General features: G+C 61.7%; 2 protein-coding genes across 6 annotated transcripts in view; both read left to right on the top strand.

Annotated features, from left to right (window-relative positions):
• The window catches only part of ZC3H3 (zinc finger CCCH-type containing 3), a 99,616-nt gene extending 92,210 nt beyond the window's left edge, over window positions 1–7,406 (top strand). For 2 of the 5 annotated variants that reach the window (XM_058565047.1, XM_058565046.1), the window contains 3 exons: window positions 3,769–3,938; window positions 4,636–5,033; window positions 6,917–7,046. In XM_058565047.1, coding sequence (XP_058421030.1) covers window positions 3,769–3,938; window positions 4,636–5,033; window positions 6,917–6,948 — 600 coding nt within the window. In that variant the 3' untranslated portion in view covers window positions 6,949–7,046. Of the gene's footprint in view, window positions 1–3,768; window positions 3,939–4,635; window positions 5,034–6,916 lie in introns of all 5 variants that reach the window. The other 3 variants (XM_058565045.1, XM_058565049.1, XM_058565050.1) reach the window with 3 other exon arrangements.
• Window positions 7,407–16,133: 8,727 nt separating this feature from the next.
• On the top strand, window positions 16,134–19,667 carry MAFA (MAF bZIP transcription factor A). The gene has a single exon (XM_058565088.1). The coding sequence runs from the start codon at window positions 16,183–16,185 to the stop codon at window positions 17,254–17,256; it is 1,074 nt and encodes a 357-aa protein (XP_058421071.1). The 5' UTR covers window positions 16,134–16,182; the 3' UTR covers window positions 17,257–19,667.
• Window positions 19,668–27,829: the final 8,162 nt, after the last annotated feature.

The following is a 27,829-nucleotide window of genomic DNA, read 5'->3' as shown; positions in this document are numbered from 1 at the left end:
ATAGACATACAATTTTTTTGTTGATTTTTGTTTCCAGCAACCTTGCTAAACAATGTTAGTAATTGTTATAATTTAACCATGGATTCTCTTGGGTTTTTCTACATAAATAATCATATCTTTTGCAAATAATAACCATTTTTTTCTTCTTTTGAGTTCAGTTGCATTTCTTTCTTTTTCTTGTCTTCCTGCCCTGGCTGTGACCCCAGGACAATGTTGACTGTGATAGTAGTGGGCTTCCAGCCTTTCCTCTCTCAAGTGATGCCTTCTGGAAGGTTCTTTTAAGAAACCCTTTATATTAAGCTAAGGAAGTTCCCTTCGGTCACTGACCTGGACAGCTTTGAATTGTGGTGAGTTTTATTAAACACTTCTTTCGTGACTATTGAGGTGATCATGTAATTCCTCTCCTTTAGTCTCTTAGTATGCTAATTTCTGTTACTTGATTTTCTAGTGTTAAACTAACCTTGCATTCCTGAGATAAACTCAACCTGACATACTAGTGTTTTTATCCGTTGTAGGACTCTGTTTGTAGTTTGTGTAGGATTTTGAATCTTTGTTCATGAATGACATTGGCCTCAATGTTCCTTTGTCGTCTAGTACTGGTCGGGTTTTGATTTCAGGGTTGTTCTGGCCCCGTAAACTAGTTGAGAAGTGCCCTCTGCTTCCCTCTTCTGTGGGCCAGTCCATGTAAGGCTGGAACGACATGTCTCTTAAATATTTGGTGGATCCACCAGTAAAACCCTGGGCTGGAGCTTGCTTTATTTAACTACTGATTCAAGTTCCTCTATGTTCATAGGAATATTCGTTCAGGTTTCATTTCTCCTCTAGTCACTTTTGCTAGAATTTGTTGATTCCATCTGTGTGTTCGAATTCCTTCACTAATGTGGGTTCCCTGCCTCCTCCTGATACCCTTTTGCTTTCTGCAGACAAGAGCAGTGGCACTTTGACCACTCCTGGTGCCGTTTCGGTGTCTCTTTTCTCTCCATTTCCTGATGAATCTTATTGGAAACCTTTGTTAATGTTTTCAAAGAACCAACTTTTTGCTCTCTTGGTTTTGTTGTATTTTGGTTATTTCATTAATCTGTGTTTCTATCTTTTTTCCTTCCGCCTGCTTTCTTGGCTGTGTCCCCGACTTGGGAGGCTGGTCCTGTCTGCTGGAGCCTGCAGGGCTGAGGGCCTCGCTCTGCACATTGGACACGTCATTTTCCTGTTATCGTTTGGTTCTAAATATTATCTAATTTCCATTATTTCTTGTTAGACCCATGAATTATTTAGTCATGACTGTCTTAATCTCCAGATCTTTGGAGGGGTTCCTGGGGTTTTGGGGTTGGTTGGTTGGTTTTGCTCTTTCATCAGTGAGCTTGGTCTCAATGAAGAGCTCAAGCCTTTGAAATTTGAGACTCCCTTTGCATCCAGTATGTTTCTGAGTAGATTTTCTTCCATCATTTTACTTTCTTGATAGCTCTTGGATAATTTGAGAAAATTCTTTACATTCAGTCCTAGATTTTTTGTTGTTCTTGGGAAGAAGGTTGGTTCATACCAGCACTGTCCAGTAGGAGGTCAGCCAGGTATGAACCACATGTAGGATTTTAAATTTTATAGTAGCCACCTTAAAAAAGCAAAAACAAACAAAAAAAACCCCACAGGTGAAGTGAATTTTATTTATCACATATTTCAACATTTCAGTATATCACAAATTTCAACATGTAATCAAGGAGGAAACATAAATGCGGCCTTTTACATTCTTCCCTTTTTGTCAAGTCTGGCCTCCTCCAGCACGTTGCACCTCTAGCAGCTGTGTGGCTCATGGTCACTGCAGGGGACAGCACAGGTCCAGGTGCCCTCTGACCACCTCTCTGCGTGCAGCCAGGCGTCCAGAGCTGGCTGTTGGAGGATCTGCCAGCAGTGGGTCATCTCTTATCTCGTGCCGGGCCCTCTCCACCTAGAGGTCCTTCCTGTCCCCTCTGCCTACCCAAACTGCCCTCATTCCCCAGAAGACCTCGCCTGCCTGGCCCCTGTAGCTGGCACCCACTGCCCAACCCTGCCGTGGTGCCTCAGTGTCGCTGTAGGTCTCCCACTCTTGGTGTGGGCCCCACAAGGATGGGGCCGCTGGGTTTCAGGACCCTGCATCACCAGCCAGGCCCAGTGCAGAGGGGCTTTGACTCCATGTGGAAGGAATGAATGTGTGAATGAGTGAGTGAGCACCCATTGGCCTGAGCCTGTCTTCTGCTTGGGGGCAGGGGTGGGTCCAGCCCCACTGCAGGAACAAGCTGGCATGGAGGCGCAGTGGGTGTTCAGGGGCACTGGTGCCTGCCCGGCCAGCCCTGCTGGCTCCAGCCTGCTCCCATCTGCCTGCCAGATCCCAAGCACCAGTGTGAGGGGTTTCTAGTCCCTTGGTGGCAGCCAGGGGCCAGGTGTGGGGACAAGAATGGGGCCAGCGCCCAGATCCTTCTCAAAGAATGGGTGGCATGCTCCATGAGGTCCTCAGCCAGGCTCTTTATCCTGGGTTCTGGACTCAGAGGACAGATTCCCAAGAGGGAGGTTATGGGGCCCAGGAGGAAGTGGTCTCAAGGCTGTTGCAGCATACAGTATGTGTTGATTTATGACAGGGACGTGGTCTGAGAAGTGGGTCGTGAGGCGATTCTGTCGTTGTGCGAACATCAGAATGCACTTACACACACCTAGGTGGTACAGCCTGCTACACACCTAGGCTGGATGGCACTAATCTTAGGGGACCATGGTCGTATGCCCCATCCATCGTTGACCGAAACGTTGCTATGTGGCACATGGCTGTATTTCATTGTGTCAGTGCACCCCCCTAGAGCCGGCGAGCACCACAGCCGCTCCGGCACCAGGGCTGGCTTTACACTCGACTCTGGGTGAGTTTGGCAGGGACTCTGCGGTAGTTCTTGTCTGGGTCTGGGTCTCTCCAGCGGGTCCCCAGCTGCCTGTCACCTGGCCCAACATGAGGGGCAGTCAGGGTGCCCCCGGCTCACTACACTCTGCTCTCTCCTCCCGGTCATGCCCACTAGGCCAGTTGCAGGGGGAGTGGGGGAGAACAAGACAGCTCTCCCTTGGAAGGGCCTCAGGCAAGAAGTGGGTGCACAGCAGGGCTGCAGAGTTGGGCCCTGCATTTCCCACCACCGGGGCAGTGGCCAAGGAAGGGCAGGCCTTGGGCAGAGGCTTCCTGGTTCCCTGTGGGCCGGGCCAGTGCCTGGCGGGTGGAGCTGAGGCTGCGCATTGCCCAGAGTACCTGCCAGATGCTCCCACTCCCCCCGCCCACCCCCGGCTGGGTATAATTAGCCACCGTGACAGGTGCAGTGGATCGGGTGTGCGGCCAGTCTGGACCCCTGCTGCCTGGCCTCGGCCGACCTGCCACACCCCTGGGCTTGAAGCCTGAACCCCGCCCTGTGAGGTCCCCCCAGGCCTTCAGCAGCACCCCCATCTTCTGCCAGAATGGGTGGGCTGTGGTCAGGAGGAGGGATTAGCACCCTGGGAATTCCCACACCAGCCTGGCGGGACCCCCCAGGCCAGCCCAGTCCTTGCCCTCAGTCCAGGCCCAGGGCTGAGCTGGGCGGTACCCTCATGCCTCGGATTGCTCAGGGGGCATCTTTTGGAATGGGTGGGGGTGCGGGCCAAGTGGGGCCACTCTGGCCTGGGGGCGTCTGGCCTCCAACAGGAAGCCTCGGCCAGAGCCCACGTGGGTGGAGCAGGCCACACACAGTGCAGGGGGCTCCACCACTCTCCCAGCTGTGCCCCTTCTCCTTCCAGTGCAAGAAGAAGCACACGCTGCTGTGCCCCGACTTCTCCCGCAGGGGTGCCTGCCCCCGGGGTGCCCAGTGCCAGCTGCTCCACCGCAACCAGAAGCGCCTCAGCCGGCGGGCAGCTGCATCCGTGGCCCCAGAGCCCAGCGACGCAGCCCCCAGGAGCCACGGGCCCAGGTGACGGGGACAGCAGGGTTGCATATGTAAGCTCTAGGGGTAGTCAGGAAGCAGCCCCTCCCTGCTCTGGGGACATTCAGGACCTCTAGGGGGAGCCTCTATGCACCCACCCAGCTCTTTAGGCTTCAGACGCAAAAAGAAACTTCAGTCCAAAGTTGAGGGTCAAGTGACCTCAAGAGGTGCCCCACCACGGGTCCCCAGGCTGGACAGAGTCGAGGGCATCCGTGGCCCAGACCAGCCTGAGTGGGGCTGCCCAGCCCCCACCCCATGGAGGAAGATGGGGACTTCTCAGCCACCCACTCCCACCCCCAGGAGAGAGGAGGGTCCAGGTGATGCTCGTGGCTGGGCCCATGTGCCTCCCTGCCCTGTGAGGGTAGGAGCCCATGTGGACAAGGAGCACAAGGCTCTGGAAGGTGAGGACAGGGTCACTGAGCTGGGGCTTGCGGCTGGGCTGACCCCAGCTGCCTCAGGCTGTAGGTCTCATAATGTCACCAGCCTGACCTTGGGGCCGAGGGCCAGCTTTGGACCTGGATATCCGGTGATGTCCAATGGCTCCTGGGGTAGGAATGGGTAGGGAGGGACCAGGAGCCCTGCTGCTGGGACAGGCGCCACGCAGGTGGTCGGCCAGCACCCTCCAGATCCATGTCCTGCTGAGCAGCCACCCCCTCACACTTCTGCTCCCCTTCCTTTCCCACAGGAAGTCCTCAGCCGCCCAGCGCCCCGCCAGACAGATGCCCAGCTCCCCCACCTCCGTGGCCGCTGGCTCAGCCTCCCCTTTCTCCTCCCCACGGGGGTTAGCTGTGGCCTCAGCCTCTCCCTTGTCATCAAAGGCCTCCTCCTCCTCCCCCTCCCACTCCTCTTCCTCCCCTTCTTCCCCCCACTCCTCCTCCTCCTCCTCCGCCTCCCCCACTTCCCCCTCCCTGTCCTTGGACCAGGAGGAGCTGTCTCTCCAGGAAGAGGCTGCCTCTGCGGTGATGGTGACGGGCTCCGGCAGCCTCTCCAAGCTGCCTTCCTTCATCTCCCTGCAGTCCTCACCGAGCCCAGGAGGCCAGCCCAGGGCCCGGACTTCCAGGAGCACCGCCCACAAGGACTCAGGTAGACAGCCTGGCCCCCAAGAGCCCAGCCCGGCACGACGGGGACTCTTTTTCAATGCCCACCTCAGACCCAAGTCAGAATCTCCAGGTGGGCCCTGGATGGGTCCAGAGGGCCCGATGTGGTCTGGGCGCTGTTGTGCCGTGTCTCTAGCTGGCAAGTGTGCACCTGCCAGCCACAGGGGCAGGGCCCGCTGAGGTGCGAGCACAGCAGCCGCCTGCACAGACCACCCTAGCCAAGGGCTGATTTAATTAGGAAGCACCCATTTTTGTTAATTTGTTCTGGAAGATCACAGCTCGCTCCTGGGAAGAACAGATGTTCCCTCTCCCCTGATGAACATTTGGGGCTTGGTAAATGGCTCCACTCAGCCTTGTTTAGGAGAGAAAGGAGGATTTTATGGCTGCAAACGACCCTTTCTGTAAACATTTTACAGCTCTCCGCGCGTCTGAGTGACGATAAACCCCACGCAGCTCGGCGGGCTGCAAATTTGCGACCATACGGCTATCATTTTATTGTCATATTTCACGGTCGTAACGTTAATGGAAGATGCTTGCTGCAGCCTTCTCAAACAGCTCCGCTGAGCACACTCAGACGCCTGCGCAGCAGGCCAGCCTACGTCGCCTGTTTACAGCCCCCACTGCCAGGGCGCGGAGCTCGGCCAGGCCCTCCACCCGCCCGGCCAGGGCACCGGCCCCTGCATCTGGGTGGGCCTCTGGGCTCACTGCTTGGGAGGGAGCACTTGGGGGCCCTGAAGCAGCCACCTCTTTTTTTTTTTTTCCATAAGATCAGGAAGCCATCAGCCAACCCTAGAATCAGAGGATGCAGGCAGGGTGGGCAAGGCCCAGGAGAGGCTGCAGAGATGTACCCTGACCGGGGACCCCCATCAGCCTTCCTTTTCTGCCCAGGCCTCGCTCTGCCTGGCCAGGGTTGGGAGCTGGAGGGCAGGTGGAGGTGGTCCTGGGCCAGCCCCAGGGCAGGAGACCCGGCTACACCTGCCCAGGCAGCCAACTGGTAGGGGCCAAGCCTGCTGAGAGCTTGGGGCAGAGCCTGCTGAGGTCTGCAGGCCTGGGACCCGGCTGGGTGGGCCTGACTTCCGAGCTCTGGCTTGGCTGAGCAGGTGCCTGGGGTCCTCAGCCCTGAAGTGGGGGACCCAGGAGGAGAGGCAGGCTTGCAGGGGGCATGTGGACAGTGCCGTGCCTATGGCAGCCACACGGAGGCATCTGTGATCAGTGGGGACCCGGCAGCAGGTGTCCTGGAGCAGTCACAGCAGGGGAGAGGCATGGCGCCCAGTGAGTGAGGCGCACAGGGAGGGAGCCCCCTTGGATGAGACTCTCGTCCGCAGGCCCCTGATCTGCTGTGGGAAGCCCTTCCAGGCCACGTGCTGCAGCCTCTCCCTCCCGCCCCTCCTGCCCAGGCCCTCCCACCACCACACAGCCATTTCTCTCACACACCCTGGCTTTTCACGTTGAAGGCACAGTGCGGCTGCCACGTGTGCGTCTGGCAGCTTTGTTGCAAGTGCGAGTGTGCTGCCTGCCGGTGGTGTGCACCTGGTATTTATAGCTCCACCTGAGGCTGTTGTGGCTCCCACCTGTGACCTGCCCACTGCCCAGGGGCTACCCAGCCCACAGGCTATTGCTCCCCCTCCCTTCCCTCTCAGCCCCACCAGCCAGGCCTGTGCCCCGCTAGGTGGCTGGACCCCAGGGCAGGTGGGCGGTGGGCTGGAAGATGGCGGCCTGACCAAAGCTGCTCTCTCCCATTTCTAGCAGCCCCCACTGTGCAGGCCTGGGCTGATGGAGTCCCCCCAATCCTGACCCAGAAGCTGTGGGGGTGGGGGTGTTCCTGGCTGGGGGGCTTCTGGTGCCTGACCTTTGCTCCTCTCGGAACAGGGAAACCTCTACACATCAAACCCCGTCTGTGAGGGCCCAGGGGGCCAGCTCGTGCCTACCTCAGCCCCTCATCCCTGGAGAGGAAGGAGGCTCCGCCCACCACTGTCCCAGAGGAGGGACCGCCTGCCACCGAGCCCCCAATGGGGGCCACACGGCCGTTGCTCTGCCCGCCTGGTTCTCAGCCTTCTGTGACCAGTGCGTGCCCAGGGCCCTGCTTTCTCCCTTGGGCTGGGCCCTCCCCAGTCGGCCCCTCCACACAGCCCACCTCCCCGCCCCTGGATCCTCAGCCTCACTTCCAGGATGCATCCCCAACCCTCCGCCCTGAGGGGGGCCAGGCAGGGCTCAACTCCAGGCCCGTCCCTGCTGTGAATATGGCAGTGGCAGTGTGATGCGCCCCCCAGCCCTCCCTCAGGACTCCTGCCCAGGGAAGAAGCCGCCGGCCAGGCATCCCTGGCGGTTTTGTGTTCAGCAATAAAAGTTCTGTCGTGTGTCTGCTTGGCTGTCCTAACTGCCACCACGCCACCGCCCAGGTGGACACACACTGCCCACAGGCCCCAGAGGTGCCCCCCCGGGGGGACCTGGAGGCCTGAGATCAAGCGGTGCCCCAGGGGAGGCGAGGGGCAGGCCACAGACCCCTGGGAGCTACAGAGCCCCCTCCAGTGGCCCCTACATTATCCTCCCACTTGGCCCTGGATCTGAACGGGCTGGGTCGGGCCAAGGCATAGTCTCCTGCTGCCCCTGGGCAGGAATGTCAGCCCACTTCCCTGCCTCCCTGAGAGACTCAGAGGGTGAGGGCAGCCTCACCCCCATGGCCAAGCTGGCATGATTTGTGGTGGAGAGGCCTAGGTCAGGGCCCTGGGCATGTTCGACATGATAGGCTGGGGCCCGGGTTCCCCAAGCTGAGGTCCTCTCTGGAGCCTCTCTTCCCGGTGTCTCAGGGCCAGGGTGGCGGACAGAGGGCAGGCCAGGCAGCCTGAGGGAGGGGGTTCGCACACTCCCATGCTGGAGGTGTCTCCAGTTCCAGAGGGACCCAGGGAGGCCAAAGCCAAGGCTTGGAGGGACAGAGGGCCATTCAGGGTACTTACCCCCTCACCTCCAGAGAAGGGAGCGTGTGCCAGCACCCTCCTTCCTGGGGTGGCCGCCCTGCATCTCCATCTCTGTATCAGTCAGCTACTGCCCCAGTGTCGCTGCATAACAGTATCCATGCGCTATGGGCCTCTCGTTCCCCGGCCTGCAGCTCTGCGCCTCAGCCTGGAGGGGGCTCTGCTGCACAACCACTAGTCCTTCGCCTGCCCCTTCTGGGCCCCAGTTGAAGGGGAAGCACTGTCCAGTGCAGGCCGAAGTGTATGAGGGCCACCTGTGTGGATACAGCTCAGGCCTCTGCCCACACCACAGCTGTGAGGGTCCCGTTGACCAAAGCAGGCCCTGTGGCCCAGCCCACGCTCGGGCAGGGTGGACGCTCCACGCCCATGAGGCCATGGTGAGGATTCGTGGAGTCCTGTCCTCCCCCAGCCCCTGTGTGTGAGATGGGACGTTCCTGCACCAGCCCGAAGGTGATGGGAACTGGGGCTGATTCGCAGTGAGGGTCTTCCCTGGCTTCCGTGATGGCAGACACCCAATCAGGCGGAGCAGGTGATTGCAGTCGTGTCGTGGTGATCGTTGCTGGTACCACTGCCTGAGACCCCACGCCACTGTCCCTGGGCCTAGCGTGTGCCCATGGCTCCTGCTGCAGCTGGTTCGGCAGGATGGTGATTCTGGAGTTAGACCTGGCAAGAAAGGGCCCACCCTGTCAATGAACTTAGCGAGCCCCCACTGTGGGCCTGGCCCCAGGGCTGCTCTGGCCAGGCACACCCAGGGCCAATGTTTGCAAGCCACATATCCTCGCCCAGCCACCCCTCTGGGTCCCCCTGTGCCAGCCTCAGCCCGGGTCCTGGGACGGGTAGTGGGGCTGTGGATCCCGGGCTGGGGGCTATCAAAGGGGAGACCACGGAGCTGGGGACTGCAGCCTGCAACTGTGGGGTGTCCCTGGGGCTGAAGCCAAGGCCAAGTCAGTCGAGGGGGGAGCAGGCCCCAGGCTCCCTCTTGACGGCCACCGTGAGCTCCCCGAGAAGGGCAAATGTTTGACGACGGGAGAGGCGGGGGAATAGATTCTCCCTCCTCTCCCTGGACAGAAAGGACGGTGGACAGAGACACGGTTGTTGGTCCAGCCTGATCCAAGCTTCGGCCAGCTCAGACCCTTCTCTCCTCCCTGTCTCCCTGTTCTTCCTCCACAGTAAATGAAGGGACACATGCTTGCACCCCAGGCTGCGAGGTGGGCGCTGGCTGGACACAAGGTGGGCAGCTGGACCACTGCTTGCTGGACCCCTGCTCGCTAGGACAGCTGCTGCTCTCCAGGGTCTGCCCCTCCGGCCCCACACTCACTAGGGAGCTGCTCTGCCCCTCCTCCAGCGCGGCCAGGGCTTTCCGAGTGCTCACAGAGCCACATGGCCCACACAGGCCCCGCGCTGCCCGGTGGGAAGGGGAGTGTGGCAGTGGCTTGGATTCAGGCCACTGCCCCGTGGTGCAGCCCACCGTGTGACTGCCAAGGGCCAGCATGGAGGGCTCAGGAAGAGCTATGCGCTCCAGGAAGCAGGAGATGCCCAGGCCATTGGCTACCCTGTGCTCATGGGCCTGGGCCCAGTGCCCCCATCACTCCCTGTGACCCATTTGGGGACATTGTCAGCCTTGGGCATGGTCTGGTCAGACTCCCTGCTCCTGGGCAGGGGAAGGGGGCAGTTCCTCTGGGTTGAGTGTCCCTCTGGGCTCCTCGCCAAGGGGCAGCCAACGAAGACCCTTGGGGATGAAGGTGCAGGTCGCCATCAGCCTGCACCAACCCAGACTAAGTGAGGTGTTGGCCGAGGGTGACGTGGATTCCAGGCTCCTCCATGGAGGCTCTTTCCTGCCTAGGCCTTTGCCAAGAGCACGACTCCCCTGCCCCGGGAAGGACAGCCCCCTCTCCTGGATCCCGCCATCCTTGCCTGGCGCCTGTGCCCTCCCCTGCACTGCCCGGGTGTGGCAGGTCATGCAGCTTCTCAGATGACAGCCCCACAAGGACCCATGAGGATGGGGAGAGACCTGAAGTCATGTGATGAGCAGAGTGGCATGGGCCGAGACCATGCAGCAGGGAGGAGCGGGCCCTTCACTGACCCTCCAGGCTAGAGGCAAGGGGCGGCCTTGGACCGGCAGGCAGGCTTCATTTGGGGGAGACCACAGAACCATGGTCCACCATCTGAGCTCCAGGCTGGGGGCTCTTTGGGCGTCTGTTGGGGCCGTTAGTCTCAGGGAGAGGTGAAGTGCCTGAGGCGGGAGCAGTGGGCAGACTGGAGGTGCCCTGGCAGGGGGGGACCAATGGGCCTGGGCGGGGGGTGCACAGATGGCTTCTGGGTGTGGGTCTGGAGCAGGCGTTGGCTGAGGACGTGGCAGGTGGGCAGCCTGGCCTCACCTGGGAGCTGGGAGGAGCCAGAAGGGAGAGTGTCCGTGGGACAGTGGGTGCTCCCCGCAGCCTGGAGCCCTTCCCCAAAGAGGCAACGCCTCCTGCTCTCCACCCGCTCGTGGTGGCTGCATGCACCCCCCAGACTGGTGCCTGGCATACTTGGCTCCCCGTTTTAAGTGCAAATGAGCCCCCTAAGTGGAGAGGACATTGGCCAGTGAGCACAGGAAGAAATCCCTGGCGGGAGGGAGTGGGGCTGAGGGGAGGCCTTCAGCAGCACAGGGGAGGGGTGGGGGTGTTTGCGGCACCTTTGACCTTTGACTCCAGAGCGTGGGGCTTGCCGTCTGTGGGGCAAGAATTTTTGCGGCTTCCCATCCTATCTTCCATGCAGCTGGCTGGCTGGGTGACCACACGCCCCAGCTCAGTAGCTGCATCCCAGGGACAAAAGTAAGCCATCCACACGCTGCACTCTCCTCGCGAAGCACAGCATTTGCTGACGGAGCGCTAACAGCGGATCCGAAAACCCATGTGCTGTATGGGTGCAGAACAGACGCCGGGCCTGTCCCCGCGTGTGGCGGAACCGCTGAGAGCGGAGCGCCCATCCGTGGGTGGTCCCATGGTCCCGAAGAGGTGGCCATGGGGCCCTCACGGTGGGTGTCCCACCTCAGTGTGGCCACCTCGAGCTCCTGACCCCTCCCCACAGCAGCCAGGCCCCTCCACCTGACCTGCCCCAGCGGTTCTGAGGGCCCCTCCTGCTCCCCGCTGATCTTTCACCTTCTCAGGTGCTGTACTGGGGACAAGCCCATGGTCCCGCCCCATACTCCCACCCTTGAGTGGCCTACTCTCTGGGAGGGTGGGCAGGACCAGGGACCTGTTTCAACCATGGAAGCTGGCATGATTCCGTCACCTTATGAGATAGTAAGATAATATATTGTAAGATAATAAAATAAGATAATAATGTAACATAATAAGAGTCGGCTACTCGCTCCAGAGGCTCTCCTCGCTGGCCGGATGCAGTCAGCGGCCCTGTTAGGGCAGCCATGGTGACAAGCCAAGGGCAGCCTCCAGCCCTCAGCCGCAAGAAGCCGGGGCCTCCGCTCCTCAGACTCAAGGAAATGGTCCTGCCAAGAACCTGAGGGAGCTTGGAGGCGTCCTACCTCAGAGGAACCTCCAGATGAGACCCTAACACCTTGAGACCCTGAGCAGAAGCCCCACCCAAGCCCTGCGGGACTCCTGACCAGACACTGAGATGATAAATGTGTGTTTTTTTTTGGTTTTGCTGGGAAAGATTCGCTCTGAGCTAACATCTGTTGCCCATCTCCCTCTCTTCTTTTTCCTCCCCAAAGCCCCAGCACATAGTTGTATATTCTAGTTGTAGGTCTTTCTAGTTCTTCTATGTGAGCCGCCACATCCTAGCTACTGACAGACGAGTGGTATGGTTCTGTGCCGGGAATCAAACCTGGGCCGCTGAAGCAGAGCGTGCAGAACTTTTAACTGCTAGGCCATCAAGGCTGGCTCAAATGTGTATAGTTTTAAGTTGCTAGACTTGTGGTAATTTGATGTAGCAATAGGAAACTGACCCATTGTATAATTTACTTATTTTTTATGTTATGGTTTGTTTTCTGCCCCCTGACTCCCACTCTGGCAGACTGTATTTTCCAAAGATGCTGCAATAGTGTAGTGTTCTTCCCCCACGTGACCTACAGGAGGTGGTGTTTGTGCCCTCCCCTTGGACGTGGGCAGACCGAGCACCAAGGGACGCACAAAAATGCCAGGCGCATCCTCCTGGCTCGCCTGGACGCTCATTGTGGGAACCAGCCGCCATGCTCACAGGAAGCCCAACCAGCACATGTGAGCAACCGTGTGGACACGCTGCATGGAGCCGTTCCAGCCAACAGCCACCATCATCTGCCAGGTGTGGGCCTAAAAACGCTGCCAATGGCACCAGCCATCAGCTGTCCAGTCGCTCCGGCCTTCAAGTCCTCCCAGCTGTCAAGGTCAGAGACGAGCCATCCTACCACACCCAGGACCAACCCGTCAGCCACAGAGCCCACAAACGTAACAAAATGCCACATTATGCCATCGGGCTTCAGCAGACTTGTTTTCAACCAAGGATCCTGGGGCCACCTTCCTAATGGAAGGTGCCCCCGGGGCAGGCAGCCTGGCACATAGTGGGTGCTCAATAAAGATTGGTAGGGTATATTTCATGACAAGCCACATGGGTGGTCCCTGTGGAATTCTGTGGGTTCAGAGCACTGATTGGTGGGTGGGTGAAAGGCCGTAGGAGGGCGTGCTGGTGCTAGACGAGAAGAAAAAGAGCCTTTTCCAGGGCAGCACAGAATTGGCTTGTTCCTCTCCCGGCTACAAAACAGACAGTTGATGAGCTGAGAGGACAGTGTGGCTTTGGAGGCCAGCCGTGGCCAAGCGCACACAGCACACCTGTCTGCTTTTTATGTGGTCCTTCTACTGCCCACTCCTGGCAGATAGGAGGGTAGACCTGGGCCCTCATGCCCTCTGTGCCCCAGATCCGGCTGTGATGCCTCCTCGGACTTCCCCCAGCCAGCACGTGGCAAACAGGAGTTTCTGAGGAGAAAGGAGTGAGCTCGACGCCTGCTACTTGAGCCGGGGAAGGCCAGCACCTTCCCTGGGCTAGGAGAGCCCGCCACACCCGCTCTGCAGGGCACCGCCAGGGGCCTGCTGGATGGTCGGGCTGGGGAGCCCTCCAAAGCCTGTGTCCCAGGTCTCCAAGCCCCTTTCCCACCCACCGGGCTGTGACTAACAGGCGAGAAGAGGGCTCAGCAGAGACCACATGGAGGCCAGGTAGCAGATGGAGAGGTTGGCAAGCGCCCGGGAGTATCCTGGGACCCCCAGGGGGTGGCCAAGAGCTGAGGGCAGGTCTGATGGCCCAAGAACTTCTAGAAAGCCAGTCTGACCCCGAGGCCAAGTCCAGGGCCATGGGAGCTTGCCCGTTGCCGAAGTCCATCAGGCACGTGGATGCCCTGCTCAGCCCCAGGCAGCCCCCTCCTTCCCAGGTTGCTCTGGGGTGGGGGGCCCTTGAGCCCTGAAAGTTCCTGTGTCTCTCCCCCAGTTCTGAATGCAGTTGCTGGTCACCACACGCAGCAGGCTGTGACAAGCTGTCCCTCTGCCCCAGTGAAGTGAATGAATGAATGAGTGAGGAAATGAATGAATGCTATGTGGGAGGGCGAATGAATCTGTGTATGTGATCAAATGAAGGGGTGGCTGGCTCTGGGCTGGGCAGGGCCTAGCCTCCTTAAACATCACATTTTGGGGCTGGATGTGGGAGGAACTGTCCCCCGGCTTGGTGGTGGCTGAGCATGGGCTTGGAGGAGGTTCAGGGTGGCAGGTCAGGGCTGATCTGCAAGGCTGCCCCGGCCTCAGCTGCCTTCCTGCACCTCTCAGGACAAGGTGAGGCGCTGGGGCGGGACTGGAGGTGCCACAGTGCCCAGACATGGCTGTGGGCCGGTGCCCCTCAGCCTGAGGCCAGGAGCTGTGAGGAGGGCCCATGCTGGACCCTGCCTCCTGCCAGCACGAGCCTGGGGTTGGGCTCCTGCTCCAGCCCAGCCCCCTCCTGGGCTTGGGACCAAACCCCTGCTTGGTCCAGAGCCCTGGCTTGAGCCACAGTGCGAGGGGCAGAGGCCAGGTGCCCAGGCCGGGCACAGCAGCTCCATGTAAGCACTTTCTCCCCCTCAGACGGGCAGACACACCACCAGCTCTCACGGGGCCGCATCAGTCCTCTGAGCTGTGGGCCTCCCTCTGAACACTGGGGCCTTTAAACGGAGCCCCAAACCTGGAAACGCATCAGGCAACCCACGGGGCCTGGAGCCCAAACACCCGGCCAGGGCCTTGGTTCTGCCACCTGCTGGGCCATCCCTGTGGGGGCGAGTCCTCATGCTCTACCTGGCCCGCTCAGAGGAACGTGGGGGCCAGCAGGAAGGGGTGAGTGGTGCCCACCTGGCACAGTGGGGCGAGGCCACCCCCACGACATCTTAGAAAGTGGGATTTCACTGCCAATTGTATGCCATTTTTGTTATTATAAAATAATAAACATTCATGCCAGGGAGAAAAAGTCCAGGTAGATAATTGCCCCAGCACATGGCTAGGTGACTGGTGGCTTCTTGGCCGTGTCCTTCCCGATTTTTCTGTCTATGCATAGATGATTACATTTAAGATTGAATTTTGTAATTGTAAAAGTCATGTAACAACAGTATAGAGAACTTCGGGAAGGGGAACCGCTCTGCGTCATGCCGCAGAGAGGTGCGGCCCCTCCCACCTCCGCTGACCCCAGAGGTACGGTGTCAGGGACCTCTGCCTGCTCCAGGCGCACCCACAGCTCCTTTTCCTAGTCATCGAGCCCTGGGCGACCAGACTCGCCTCCGCTCCGTGCGGCCCGAGCCCTCGCGCCTTCTCCTCGCACTGGAGGCTTCCCACCTCCAACCCCCATGCATGGGGGGGCGCCCTGAATCCCCACCAGCCGGCCAGACCGAGCATGGCGCCCCGAATCCCCGCCAGGCAGCCAGACCCGGGCTGGCGGGCAGCTGGGGCTGGGGATTCCTAATGCGGTGCCCGGCCTGGCCGCCCTCTGGCCCGAGCTAGCCCGCGCCCCTCCCACCCCGGGGTCCCTCCGACCCTGCACCTCATGCCCACCTGCCCCGCGCCCCTCGGGTGCCTGGCGTCTCCCTCCACCGGCGCGCGCGTCTCCCTCCGGAGCCGCGCGTCCCGCAGTGGATCCCGCCGCACGGAGGTGCCAGCAACTTTGTTGACTAAATTCCTGAACCGGCCCGAACCGCGGGGCTAAAAATAACCGGCGCTCTCCGCGCAGCGCCCGGCCGGGCCGCGCAGTGTCACCCTTGTCTGGAGGCCGGAAGGTCCCGGCGCCGCCACGCTAGCGGGGCTGGACGAGGCCTACCCGCCGGCCGTGAAGAGCGGGAAGAGCCGGGGAAGGAGCTGCGGGGTCAGGGCCTGCGGCGTGGCGGGAGTCCAAGGCACCCAGGTGCCCCCTCTGCCCCCGAGACTCTCCGGCCGCCCCGTCGAAGACGCGAGGTCCCAGAGGTCACAGGCTGGGCCCCGCGCTCCGAACCCCCTCTGCCCCCCGCGCCCCTAGCTCCCCTCGCTCCTGATGCCCCTCGCGCCTCCCGTGCTCGGAGCCTCCCGCGACCCCCGCGCTCCGAGTCCCCCAGCCTCCGGCGCGCCCCTCTTCCGCTGCCTGTGCAGTCCCCCGCGGCGGCCACCAGAGGGCCCTACCCCCTCCTCTAGCAGGCGGCCGGTCACCACCCCTTCCCACAGCTGTTCCTTGCAGGAGATTGACAGCTGGGCTCCGGGTTGCCATGGGGATAGGCAAATGAGGGCGGCGGCTCTGGGGCTCCGATTGGCCCGAGGGCGCACGCCCCTCCCGGGGAGGCGGGCCCGAGCGCCCGGCTCTATAAAGGGGACCGCAAGGCGCGGCGCTCGGCGGTGGAGGCGGGGCCGGCCGGACGCGGGCGGGGCTGGGGGCGCCCGAGCAGTCGCCACCCGCCCGGCCACCCCTCCGGCCGCCGGCGCGGGTATAGGGAGGAGCGAACGGCCTGCTCGCGCCGGGGTGCGGCCGGGGGCCGCCCGAGAGGCCCGACCGGCGGCGTCTCCAGCGGCCGCCGCTGAGTTGACTGCGCGAAACTTTTCTCCGCGCGCAGCGGCCGGGAACCGGCGCCCCCCGTGGGGAGCGAAGGGGGGGGAGAGGCCCGCACTCCCCCCCCCGCCTCCCGTCGGGGCTCGGCCGGGCGCGGCGGCGGGGCCCCGGGCGATGGCCGCAGAGCTGGCGATGGGCGCCGAGCTGCCCAGCAGCCCGCTGGCCATAGAGTACGTCAACGACTTCGACCTGATGAAGTTCGAGGTGAAGAAGGAGCCGCCCGAGGCCGAGCGCTTCTGCCACCGCCTGCCGCCCGGCTCGCTGTCCTCGACGCCGCTCAGCACGCCCTGCTCCTCTGTGCCCTCCTCGCCCAGCTTCTGCGCGCCCAGCCCGGGCACCGGCGGCGGCGGCGCGGGGAGCGGCGGCGGCGCGGCGCAGACCGGGGTCCCCCCGGGGCCGGCGAGCGGGGGCCCCGGTGCCATCGGGGGCGCCTCGGGGAAGCCGGCGCTGGAGGATTTGTACTGGATGAGCGGCTACCAGCACCACCTGAACCCGGAGGCGCTCAACCTGACGCCTGAGGACGCGGTGGAGGCGCTCATCGGCAGCGGCCACCACGCGGGGCATCACGGCGCGCACCACCCGGCGGCCGCCGCGGCTTACGAGGCCTTCCGGGGCCAGGGCTTTGCGGGCGGCGGCGGCGCGGACGACATGGGCGCCGGCCACCACCATGGCTCGCACCACGCCCCCCACCACCACCATGCCGCCCACCACCACCACCACCACCACCACGGCGGCGGGGGCCACCACGGCGGCGCGGGCCACGGCGGCGGCGGCGCGGGCCACCACGTGCGCCTGGAGGAGCGCTTCTCCGACGACCAGCTGGTGTCCATGTCGGTGCGGGAGCTGAACCGGCAGCTCCGCGGCTGCAGTAAGGAGGAGGTCATCCGGCTGAAGCAGAAGCGGCGCACGCTCAAGAACCGCGGCTACGCGCAGTCGTGCCGCTTCAAGCGGGTGCAGCAGCGGCACATTCTGGAGAGCGAGAAGTGCCAGCTCCAGAGCCAGGTGGAGCAGCTGAAGCTGGAGGTGGGGCGCCTGGCCAAGGAGCGGGACCTGTATAAGGAGAAATACGAGAAGCTGGCGGGCCGGGGTGGCCCCGGGGGCGCGGGCGGGGCCGGCTTCCCGCGGGAGTCCTCGCCGCCGCAGGTCGGCCCCGGCGGGGCCAAGGGCGCGCCCGACTTCTTCCTGTGAGCGCCGCACCGAGCCCGCGCCGCCGCCGGGAGGAGGCTCGGACTCCGCGGCCCAGGACGAGGCCGTAAGCCCGGGCCGGCCCTGCGCGCCCCGCTGCCGCGTCTGCCGGCGCCAGACTGGAGACCCTTCCCGCGGCGCGGTCTCCGCGCTCCGGCCCGAGCCCGTCCTGCCGCCGCTGCGGCTCCTCTGCGCGGGGCGCGGGACTTCCAGGAAAGCTGGGCCGGGTCGAACTTTCTTGCGGCCTCCGCTTGTACATACGTCGGACGCGGTTCCCGACTCCGACGCGTCCCGCCCTCCTGGGTTTCCTTTCTTTCTGCCTCCCTTCCTTGCCCGTTTTTACTCCTCCTTTTTAAAGCCGTCTTATTTTCGAAGCATTTATATTTATTTTGCTCGGCGATTAGAAAAGAAAACCCCGGAGGAAACTCCCTCCTTCCTGGCCGGGGTCGCCCTCGGACGTCGCGTGTCCCAGCATGTCCCGGCCCCTGCCCGCCCTCCTGCCCGCCTGCCCCCCACCCTGCCACCGGCGTCCCCCCGAGATCGAAGCCCAGGAACATTATCTATGCTGAGTTCAGTCCTGCTGCTCTACTGTACTCGTGGGGGGAGGGGGGGGCCGGTTGGGACTCCCGTGCTGCTATTTCTCTATGCACCAGATCGTATTTATGACTCCCCGGGAAATATATCTTATTTTAACCTTCAAGAAAAGTGAAAGAAAAAAAAAGCAATGCACAATATTTCTAGCAGAAAAAGAAAAAAAAATTTAAGAGGAGGTTTTGGCTTGAACCTCCTGGCATGGGGGTGGGTGAAGAAAGTGTTTTTAATTTAATTTAAATTGTTTCGTTTTGTTTGTGCAATCTTTTTTCAAAGCCTGAGTGCTTTTTGGACTAGCCGGGAAAGCCAGTGAGAGGCCGGTGCTCCGGCCGCTGCGAGCCCACCAGGGCCCCAGGCTCCAGCAGGGCTGCATTCCCCCTCCCTGCTCCTGCTAAGCGCTCTGAGCAGGAGACAGCAGCTTGTTGAAAGTTTTGTTGTGTTGGGTTTTGTTGGGTTCTTTTTTCATTTGCTGCAAAATTGAGGAAAGAAAAAAAACGTAAACAAAATAAATCCGTTTAGATGCAAAAGTCACTGGAACCTGGCTGGTTTTTCTGTGGCTTTCGTTTTTACCATATTTCTCCCTGAATAGAAAGAAAAGGAGGTCCCTCAACTGGGCTCTTCCTTTGCTCTGCGGGACCCTCCTGGGCCAACCGGGAGAACTGGCCAGCGTTGTAGACGAGGCCGCTGTCAGCTGGCCGGACCCCGCGGGCACCCCTGCTACCTTCCAGGGCTGCTCCTCGGGGAGGAGGGGCGGCACAGGGTGGCCCCAGGCTCCCACCAAGGCAGGATGGGGGGCACAGGGCATGAGGCTGTCCATGGTGGTGACCCCACGTGCAGCGCCGTTGCATCCTGGTGGCAAACACTGTCTCCAGCTCCTCTGAGCCCGCAGTCTCCCATGTGAAGGGGTGGCCTCTGTCTCTGGACTTTGGGGCACCCGGGAGGGGCGGCATCTCTGGATACGTCGCCTGACAGGGGCCCAGGTGGTCGCAGGATCTAGCTGACTGTCACTGCCCTTCATGACGGGCTGGAGTCCGGTGAAGGTCCATCGTTTGCACATTTGCTGAGAAGAGCTCGGCCGGCCTCGTCAGGGCTCCCCCGGCTCTTCTTGGCGGAGAGGGCTGTGCAGCTTCTCTATCTGGGGACAGCAGAGGTTCCTGGGGCTGGGACAGCTGCAGTTCCCCATGACTGCATCCCCTGAGTTTGTTTAGTGCCCCCTCTCCTTTGCTTTAGAGTAAAACTTATGGCCAGAAGGTTGGGTCTCGGAGGGGGTTTGAGCAAAACTCCCCAATCCTGGGGCTGAGACCTCCAGCCCCCAGGAGGGGAGCGAGCTGCCTGGCGTCTCTGCAGCCGAATGCAGGTGCAGAGACAAGCAGAAATGTGGGGGTGGAGGATGAGTTAAAGGGACTAATTCGGGAGGCTGCAGTGTGACAAGAGGGATCCTGGCCCAGCAAGTCCCAGCCAACCTCAGGACGGCGGGCCCCCACCACTCCGACCACCACTGCTCAGACCACGAGGATCGCCACCGGCCTGGCATCCTTCCACAGAGCCTGGGTGCATGTGCTGGCGGTCCGCTGGCTTGTTTCTGACGACACCTTAGTTTTCGCTGTGGCCACCTGGGGGGAGGCTCAGGAGCCTTGTTCCTGACAGAGGACGCAGGACTGAGGGCCGGGCAGCCTGGCTCAGAGACTGTCTTTTTGGGGAAGGGATGGTGGGCAGGGAGCTGTGCTCCCCCCCTCCCTCTGGTGCCCCAGGTCTCCCAGAGCCCAGCACTCTGGGGCATGGACCGGGAGCTGGGGCCCGGGAGGGAGCTCGGGAAGCGGGGCCACCCCCAAGCCGCCATCCTGCCATCCAGTCTGCTCCAGGCCGTGGGATTTCTCTGCGGCGAGGGGTTGATTTCACTTTCTTCTATTTTCTCTTTCCTTCCTCACCGGCCCGCTTCCCTCTTTCATCCGGTTCCCCCAGGATGAAACAGAGCAGATAAATGAACATGGAGAACACGGCAGCTACGGGGGGGAGGCAGGAGGAGCACTAATTTTTGTGTTTAGAGACAGATCTTCTCCAAAAAGCATTTGGGGCATTTGGGGATCCTGCAGGAAAACAGCGGATTTGTGGAAGCGCCTCTGGCTCTGAGTTCTCCTGTTTCCCGGCCGGCAGAGCTGATGCCCCCACACGCTCCACCCTGGCAGCTGGGCTCTGCCGGCCCCTCCTCTGGCAGGGCTGCCCTGGCGGGTGCAGGGGGCATGAGCCTCCGCTCGCCCCCACAGGGCAGGGCTCCCACCCCACCAGTCCTCCCTGGGGAGGGACTGCTGCAGTCAGACTGGGGCTGGGGACCAGCAGTGGGGCAGCAGAGGGAGGTTCCTGGGTGGGAGGGACTGAGCGATAATTGGGGCCTCAGAAACCACCTCACTGGGCCTGGGGCCGCTAGGGCAGGGGCCGAGGAAGTGTGAACAAATGGGTGCTCCATGCGACTGTCTGTATCTGCCTCTGTGTGTGTGTGCGCGGGTGTGTGTGTGTGTGTGTGTGTATGTGTGTGTGAAGTACACTCTGTCCCTGGAGGTGTGTGGAGGCAGTGAGCACCGGGATGCTGGGCTCGGAGCCCCTGATCCATAGAGAGCTGGTGGTGAGCTGGCAGGGCAGCCAAGTGTCCTGGGCCTGGGGCAGGGGTGGCCACAGTGTCCAGGTTGCGGGACCAGCTTCTGCTCAGCACCCAGGTCCCTGAGCCCTGTGCCCACTCTGGGAGGGGCAGCTGACTCCCTTGCCTGGATGTTCAGGGGGCATGATGACACTCTTGGTGGGGGCTTCGGTCACTCAGGAGGGGCTGTCCCCCAGTGCCTTTGGCCCTGTCAGCTCCCAGGGTCCATCCTCTTCCTTCCCGAGGAGGCTCTGGGGAACATCTTGCTGATGGAATCTGCACATGGTGGCCTTGGGGCCCCCAGCCACCCTGGGCCTCCCCTGAACCTGCCCTCCGCCTCTCAGAGGGGGTTCATTCATTCATTCCTTTGTTACTTCATTCAGTCTGAGTCCTTTCTCTGTGCCAGGCCCAGTGGGGACCACAGCAGGGACCAAAAGGACAGCCCTGGCCCAAGCTCCAGAGGGAGATAGAAACTAAACCCACCAGTAAGTTGGTGAGACGGCCGAGTGCCTGCCCGCCCGCCCGCCGGGAAGGAAAGGAGGAGATGGGGTTCAGCTTTGCATGTGACAGGGCGGGCGGGGGCTCCGCAGCAGATTTGGGGCAGCCTAGAGGGTGGCATGAGGACCTCGTGGTGGGGGCAGGGCGCTGTGTGTGTGGACCTGTGAAGAGTGGGTCCGAGGGAGGACAGGGCTGCAGACGCATGCTTGACACAAGCACACTCATCACGCACACAATGCACACTGAACATGTGTGCCCTCGACGCGTTTCCACACGCTTGTGCCCTGCACGGCGCCCTTTCCCACGCCTGCACCCCCCGCAGCTGAACTCAGTACCCCTCCAATGCCCAGGTGCTGGGCCAGGGCCACCCCTGCACCAACCGCCCGGCTCCCAGCCTGGGGCAGCTGCCTGAGCTGAGACCACCCCCAGCACCCCACACTCCGCCCCACCCCTGCTCCACCCCTGCCTGGCTCACCAGCAGTCTCTGGGGACAGCCTCATTCCAGGCCCCCACCCCACACACAGAGCACGCAGCTGGGCTTCACCTTCTGAGTCTGCGAGGGTCTCTACACCCCCAAACACATGCACACAGCACAGCTGCTCCCTCGTCCCCCAGTTGGTTAAGGGCTCCAGGAAAAACTCCGAACCTGGAGTCCAAGTGACCAAGCCAAGACCCGGCCCCCTTCCCCAGCTGCTGGCCCTCAGTGGGCCCCCAGGCTGCTCTGTATTGAGGGCACCCCACCTCCCTCTGCAGCCTGCAGCCCCCAGCTTCTCTCCCCTGCCACACCAGCCCCTACTCCACAGAGGGTGGCTGTCTGCAGGGCCCCCTCCCCTCCTGTTTATGACCAGCTCTGAGGGTGGGGCCAGTGCAAGGCCAAGGTGTCCTCTTCCCCGGCCTTCCCTCTCGAGGATGGGTGCACACACACAGACACGCGGAGACCGAGTGACACACACAGACACATAGGTGCATGTAGACACGGCCAGACGCATGGGCTGAGACACGTGCAACCACACAGACACCCCCCGCTCCCCCACACACACAGGGCTGGGCATGCAGAGGAGTACACAGATCCACATGCATATGACAGCACACACCTAACCTGCACACAGACACACACAGGGACCCCGTGGGTTTTGTCTGTCCCAGTCCTTTCACCCCATGTCCCAGCTCTGTGGCCTCATGGACTCTGACCTCGGCCACCCCAGGGAGGTGCCGCCCTCAGCCACTGCTGTGCTGTGCTGGCCTGTGAGGGCGCAGGGAGCTGTGACACATTCTGCCCTACAGACAGGCCTGTGGGGAATGGGCTGGGGCCGGGGCTGTAGGACCTGCCCACCAGGCAGGGCTGGCAGCCTGGGGCTGACACGGCCTCCTGGGCCCCAAGAAAGGGTCAAGCCATCCCCTGGCCGTGGCCATTCAACTCTCTGGCCCAGGGCCTGGGGACTTGGGACAGAGTGGGCATCACTGAGACCTAGCGGAGCCTGGGTCTCCTCTCCTCCAATCACTCTGGGAAGCAGACAAGTGGGAGCTTTGAGCCAGCCATGAAGGTGACAGGCTGGGTTGTCCCCAGAAGTTAAGGGTACAGTTGGGGGACAGGAAGGGCCACCAGTCCTGGGGAGGTGCACAGCTCTCCCCATGCCCAGCCCTCAGCCTTGCTTGCTGCTCTGACTGCAGGACCAGCCCTGTCACCTCCCTGGGCCCAGCTGCATGGTCAGCAGTTCCTGAGGCCACAGAGTCCAGCCACGGGCCAGGGAAGCCCTGCTAGGGTGCAGGGAAGGGAGCCCTGGGGGCTCTGCCCCCCAGGTTCACGGCCAGCCCAGCCTGGCCCCACAGGGACCCTCACCCCCACCTCCCTGCCTGGGCCCAGGGAGAGTCCGCCTGGCAGGAGGGGACTCACTCGTTCACTCAGAGCTATTGGGTAAGCACCTACTGTGTGCCGAGGGCTCCCCTAGGAGGTGGGGACACCGGGAACTTGCAGACAGAGCCCTCCACCAGGGTCCCATGCTGGAGGGAGGCAGCCTCCAGAGTGGGACCTGGGGGAGGGAGGGGTGAGGAGGGAGAGCCGCAGGGAGGAGCTCTGAGCGGGAAGGAAGGTGAGGGTGCAGACTGCAGTGTCATCAGGCAGAGAAGCCAGTGTCCCCTTGGTCCATGGGGAGAGGGTGAGGACGCAGCCCTGTGCCCCAGACCACAGGACACCTCTCTGGGGACCAGCCAGGGAGGGCTGGGGAGCGGGGCCCAAATTGGGTGAGTGTGGAGGGGAGGAGTGGAGGTGGGTCCTGGGTTTGCGCCTGGTGACCCGACAGCGCCAGCGCCCAGGAAGTGGGACAGTGAGCTCAGGTCATTCCAGGAGAAGTTTTGCTAAATGAGGGGACAGGGCTAGAGGTGGGAGGCTGGACTCGGGAGGGTGAGGAGGTGGGGGGACAGAGGCAGAGGGGTGTGGTCAGGTGAGGGGTTTGGGGGGGATGCAGAGAGGAGGGGAGGAGAGCGCGCAGGCTCGCACACACTCACAACACACGTGCCCGTTCACAAGGCTCACACTTTCACGGCTCGCACACGTGTGCACACACACTCACGTGCACACACACTCACACGCGTGCGCACGCGCACTCACGGCCCTGCACCAGCAGAGCAGTGACGAGTCGTTTGCTATTGGGGACTCAGCGTCTGCCTAATTCGCAGTGACACTGCTCAGCTGCTGAGGGCTCGAGCTGTCATAGCCCATTAGCCTGCGGCAGGAGGACGGGGTTGGGGTGGGCGCGGTGGGGGGGAGGGGAGCAGCGCAGAGGAACCCCAGACAGCACCCACCCGACGCCAGGGAGCACTCACCCTTTCTCCTCCTCCCCTTCCCCCCCCATGAGCCCTCCCCTCACTGCCCTCAGAAAGGGGCGAGGAATGACGTGGTGGAGTGTCCAGCTTGTGCCAGACGCCAGACCTGTGTGACCTGGTGGCCTCCTGGGAATGGCCTTGGGGGTGGCAAAGACCCATTTTACAGACAAAAGGCTGGGGCTCCGGGAAACCAAGGACTTTCCCCGAGGTCACTCAGTGGGCCCATCAATCCAGGGGTCCTCTAATGGGGGGCTCCTGCACCACTTCTCCCGCTGTGCCGGCCCAGGGGCAGAGGTGGGTCCCCTCAAGGGTCCTCCACGGTGCCCCAGGGAGCAGCGGATGCCCTGGGGGGCATAGCCCTGAGACAGGAGGGGTTTTAAACACAACCGGCCATGCTGGGCCCACCCAGACTTCCTCTCCAGGCCCTGCCGACCAGACCGCAGCTTCTTCTGGACACCTCTCCTTTATCCTCTTCAACCCCGAGGGCTGCTCTCTCCAGGCAGGAACTGCCTGTGGCTCCCCAGTGCCCTCAAGCCCAAACTCCTGCGGGATCTCCCCCTTGCCCATGTGGCTTTAGCGCCCTTTGTTCCCTCTCCCAGATGTGTTCTTCCTGCCTCACCCTCCTGGCTAACTCCCACCCCACTCCCGATGTCAGCCCTTTCCTGACCCCACCTGGCACCAGGCACACACATGGATGAGCTCCACCCCCACTGCCTGGGGCCACAAACAGCTGTAACCTCCCTGTCCTCAGGGGGACCCCACGGTTTGGGTGGGTGGCCAGACGGGAGCCAGTGGCTGGTGGGTTGGGGGTTCCCGCAGGTGGGAGAAGGCAGAGGGGCGTTGTCTAATGCAGGCTGGTCAGAGCAGGGAGCCACCCACCGGCCTGAGGGTTTCCTCATTTGCTGTGGCTGAGGGCCGGGGCTGCGCCTTGCCAGGGTGGGGCACAAAACTCTGTGGATGCCAGTGGCAGAGGGTGTCAAGTGGTGGCACTTCCAGACGTGTGTGTCGGCTGTGTGAGATGCTCTGCGGGAGGGTGGAAGCATGGCGCTGGGACCTGTTACTCCAGGGCGGGTGGGTGTGAGCGCTCAGCACTGCGGGCGGGCGCGGGATCTCAGCTCTGCTGGAGAGACCACTGGTCGGCAAGTCAAACAGTAAATGACAGAACAAACCAGGAAGAAGGGGATGCAAGGGGTGGGAGGAGGGGTCGGGGGAGCGAGGAGGGGCCGGGAGTGCAGAGGGAAGGAGAAGCGGCAGGGAGTGCAGGGGGAGGGAGAAGGGGCCGGGGGAGTGAAGGCGGGAGGAGGGAGGAGGAGGGAGCAGCAGGTGCCAGGTACAGGGGTGCATGGTTTGGCCTGAGTGGGACGCAGGGGGAGGTGGGGCCCAAGTGGCTGTAGCGGAGGGGCCCAGGGAGATGGTGGCAGGAGAGGACAGAGAGGAAATGGGGCAGGTCACGGGGTCCAATAAGGGTGGGAACAGTGCAGGGGCCCCTGCTTCTGTGCAGACAGATTGTGGGAGACTGAGCTGGAGGCCACTGCCATGGTGCAGGGAGGAGACAGGCCAGGCCTGCGAGCCAGCAACTCCCTCCCTCCCCTGCCCTGTAGACAAGCCCGAGCCCTCAGTTTCCCAGCCGGAACAGAGGAAGTAAATGCACCTACCCCAGCGTGCTCGGGGGTGAAATGGGCCAGGGGTACAGCCGTGCCCTGCCTGGGGGTGGGGTTGCGCACCCAGACACCTGTGGGCCTGGCCCCTCACCCTCTTGTTCCTACTGAAGTCAGGTGCTCACGGGGTCCCCTGGCCACGATCACCTCAGCCCTCTGGGTTCCCGGGGTGCCATGCCAGGGGCAGCCTTATGCCCTGCCCCGCTGCTTGCGGTGAGACTGGGCCAAAGTGTGCCCCGGTCTAGCCTCAGTCTCCTCATCTGTGGCCTGGAGGTGACACAGATTCTGTCCTCCAGGAGTGTCGTGAGGTTAAGTTGGGCCCTAGAGCTGCGTGCCACCCCCCCAACCCCCCCCCCCCCCGCTTCCTCCTCCCCCCTCCCCACCTCCTCCTCCCCCTCCCCCACCACAGTGACCAGCTCGGTTGGTCCTCATCCCACCAGCCCCCAGGCTGGAGCAGAGCTGAGGCAGGAGGCCGATCTGGGTGCCTCAAAGGGCAGCCCCTCAGGCACTTCTGTGGGTGGCTGGGGACACCCTGCCAGCACCATGACACCCCGAGGGCTCAGGAAGCACAGGGGTGGTGCGGAAAGTTTTGCCTAGGGGGGGCGAGACAGAACCTGCCTCCTTCTCTGGAGCACAGTGGGGGCTGCCCACGCCTCGGAGATGGGTCATGGCAGCGCCGGGTGAGCGGAGGCTGGGGCTTAGTCTGGTTGGGGGACATCTACCCTGGCTTCCAGGGCTTCCCCGCCCCAGTTACCACCCCACTCACACCAAGGCAGTGGACAGACAGGGCATCTCACTGGGCTGGAGTCAGGCTCCTCTCCACTCCAGCTCTGCCCCTCACCAGCCGATTTCTCTGGGCTCAGTCACCTCATCTGTAAAAATGACACTGAGCTCTCCCTGCCCACTCCCCACGTCCTGTCCACACAGGGTCCCTGTGAGGCACAAATGAGAAAAGCAAGTCCCTTGTCAATCTGGGAAGGCTTCCTGGAAGAGGAGGTTCTGTACGGACGGGAGGGCATGGAGCAGGACATGTCTCTCCAGGTGCACTGGTGCAGGGTTTGGGGGGCTGCCCCTCAATCCACGGCCTGAGAATCTTGGCCACATTTGTGGAAGCCATCACCTGTGGGAGCTTTACCTCAGGCTCCTGGTCTTGGTAGGAGGGGGCAGGGAAGGAGGAGGCATAGGAGGGTGCGCAGAGCTGCCCAGCCCTCCACTCCTCGAATTGCCTCCACCTCCACTCTGGGTCTGTCCCTGCACTGTCCCTGCCCAGACTTGTGCACCAGGGTTATTCTCGGGCGACAGGCCTGCTCCCATTCCTCAGCACTTCTGCCGAGTTTGGGGAGCTGAATTAAGCTGAGTTCAGAACCTCCGGGGCATGGACAGGGCACTTAGGGCCCAGTCAAGATTATGATCCAGGAAAGCATGACTTTTAGCCCTGAGCAACTGTCCCACAATCCATGCCTAGGGGCCAGGTCCAGACCCCGAGACTCCTACCACCACAGTCCAAACCAGTACTGGGGTAGCGGCTGGAAGCTAGGGTCAGCATTGGCCACCTAGGGTATAAAGAAGACATTCAATAAATATGAGTGGACTGGCTGGATGGACAGACAGAAAACTGGATGGATGAATAGGAAGATGAAGGATGAGTGGGAAGATGGGAGGATGGTGGCTAGATAGAAGGATATATGGATGGTTGATGATGGGTGGACAAATGGGCTGGTGAAAAGATGGGAGAATAGATGGATGGATGGATAGATGAGTGGATGGGTGGGGAATGGATGGACGAATGGATGGTGGGTGGGTGGGTGGATGGATGGATGGATGGATAGGTGGGTGGGTGGATGGATGGATGGACAGATGGATGAGTGGACGGACGGATGCATGGATGGATGGATGGGTGGGAGAATAGGTGGGTGGGTGAGTGAGTGGATAGATGGTAGATGGGTGGATGGATGGATAGGTGGATGGATGGATAGATGGATAGGTGGATGGATGGACAGATGGATGGATGGATGGATGGATAGGTGGGTGGATGGATGGATAGGTGGGTGGGCGGATGGATTAGTGGATGGATGGATGGATGGACAGATGGATAGGTGGGTGGGTGGATGGATGGATGGACGGCGGGACAGGTGGATGGATGGACAGATGGGTGGAGAGTAGGTAGATGCTGTAGAAAGCTGTGGGGCAACTCCAAAAGTAGGGTTCACACAGCAGAGCCTTCTCACATCTGTCCCCTTCCCTCCTCTCTTAGAAGCCCTCCTCAAATCTTGCACCCCCACTTTCAAAAACCTGTATCACCATATGGGGCCCCTATTGCTCCTCTCCTCCCCCATGCTCCCTTCTCTCCTGACTCTTGTCACCTTCTAATACC

Source organism: Diceros bicornis, chromosome 21 (assembly GCF_020826845.1).
Source record: "Diceros bicornis minor isolate mBicDic1 chromosome 21, mDicBic1.mat.cur, whole genome shotgun sequence".
NCBI classification, from domain to species: domain Eukaryota; kingdom Metazoa; phylum Chordata; class Mammalia; order Perissodactyla; family Rhinocerotidae; genus Diceros; species Diceros bicornis.
This window is presented reverse-complemented; position numbering and strand designations above follow the sequence as displayed.

What these genes read in the sequence shown, in the direction of transcription:
- MAFA (XM_058565088.1), top strand. Translation starts at nt 16,183, where the DNA reads ATGGCCGCAGAGCTGGCGATGGGCGCCGAGCTGCCCAGCAGCCCGCTG.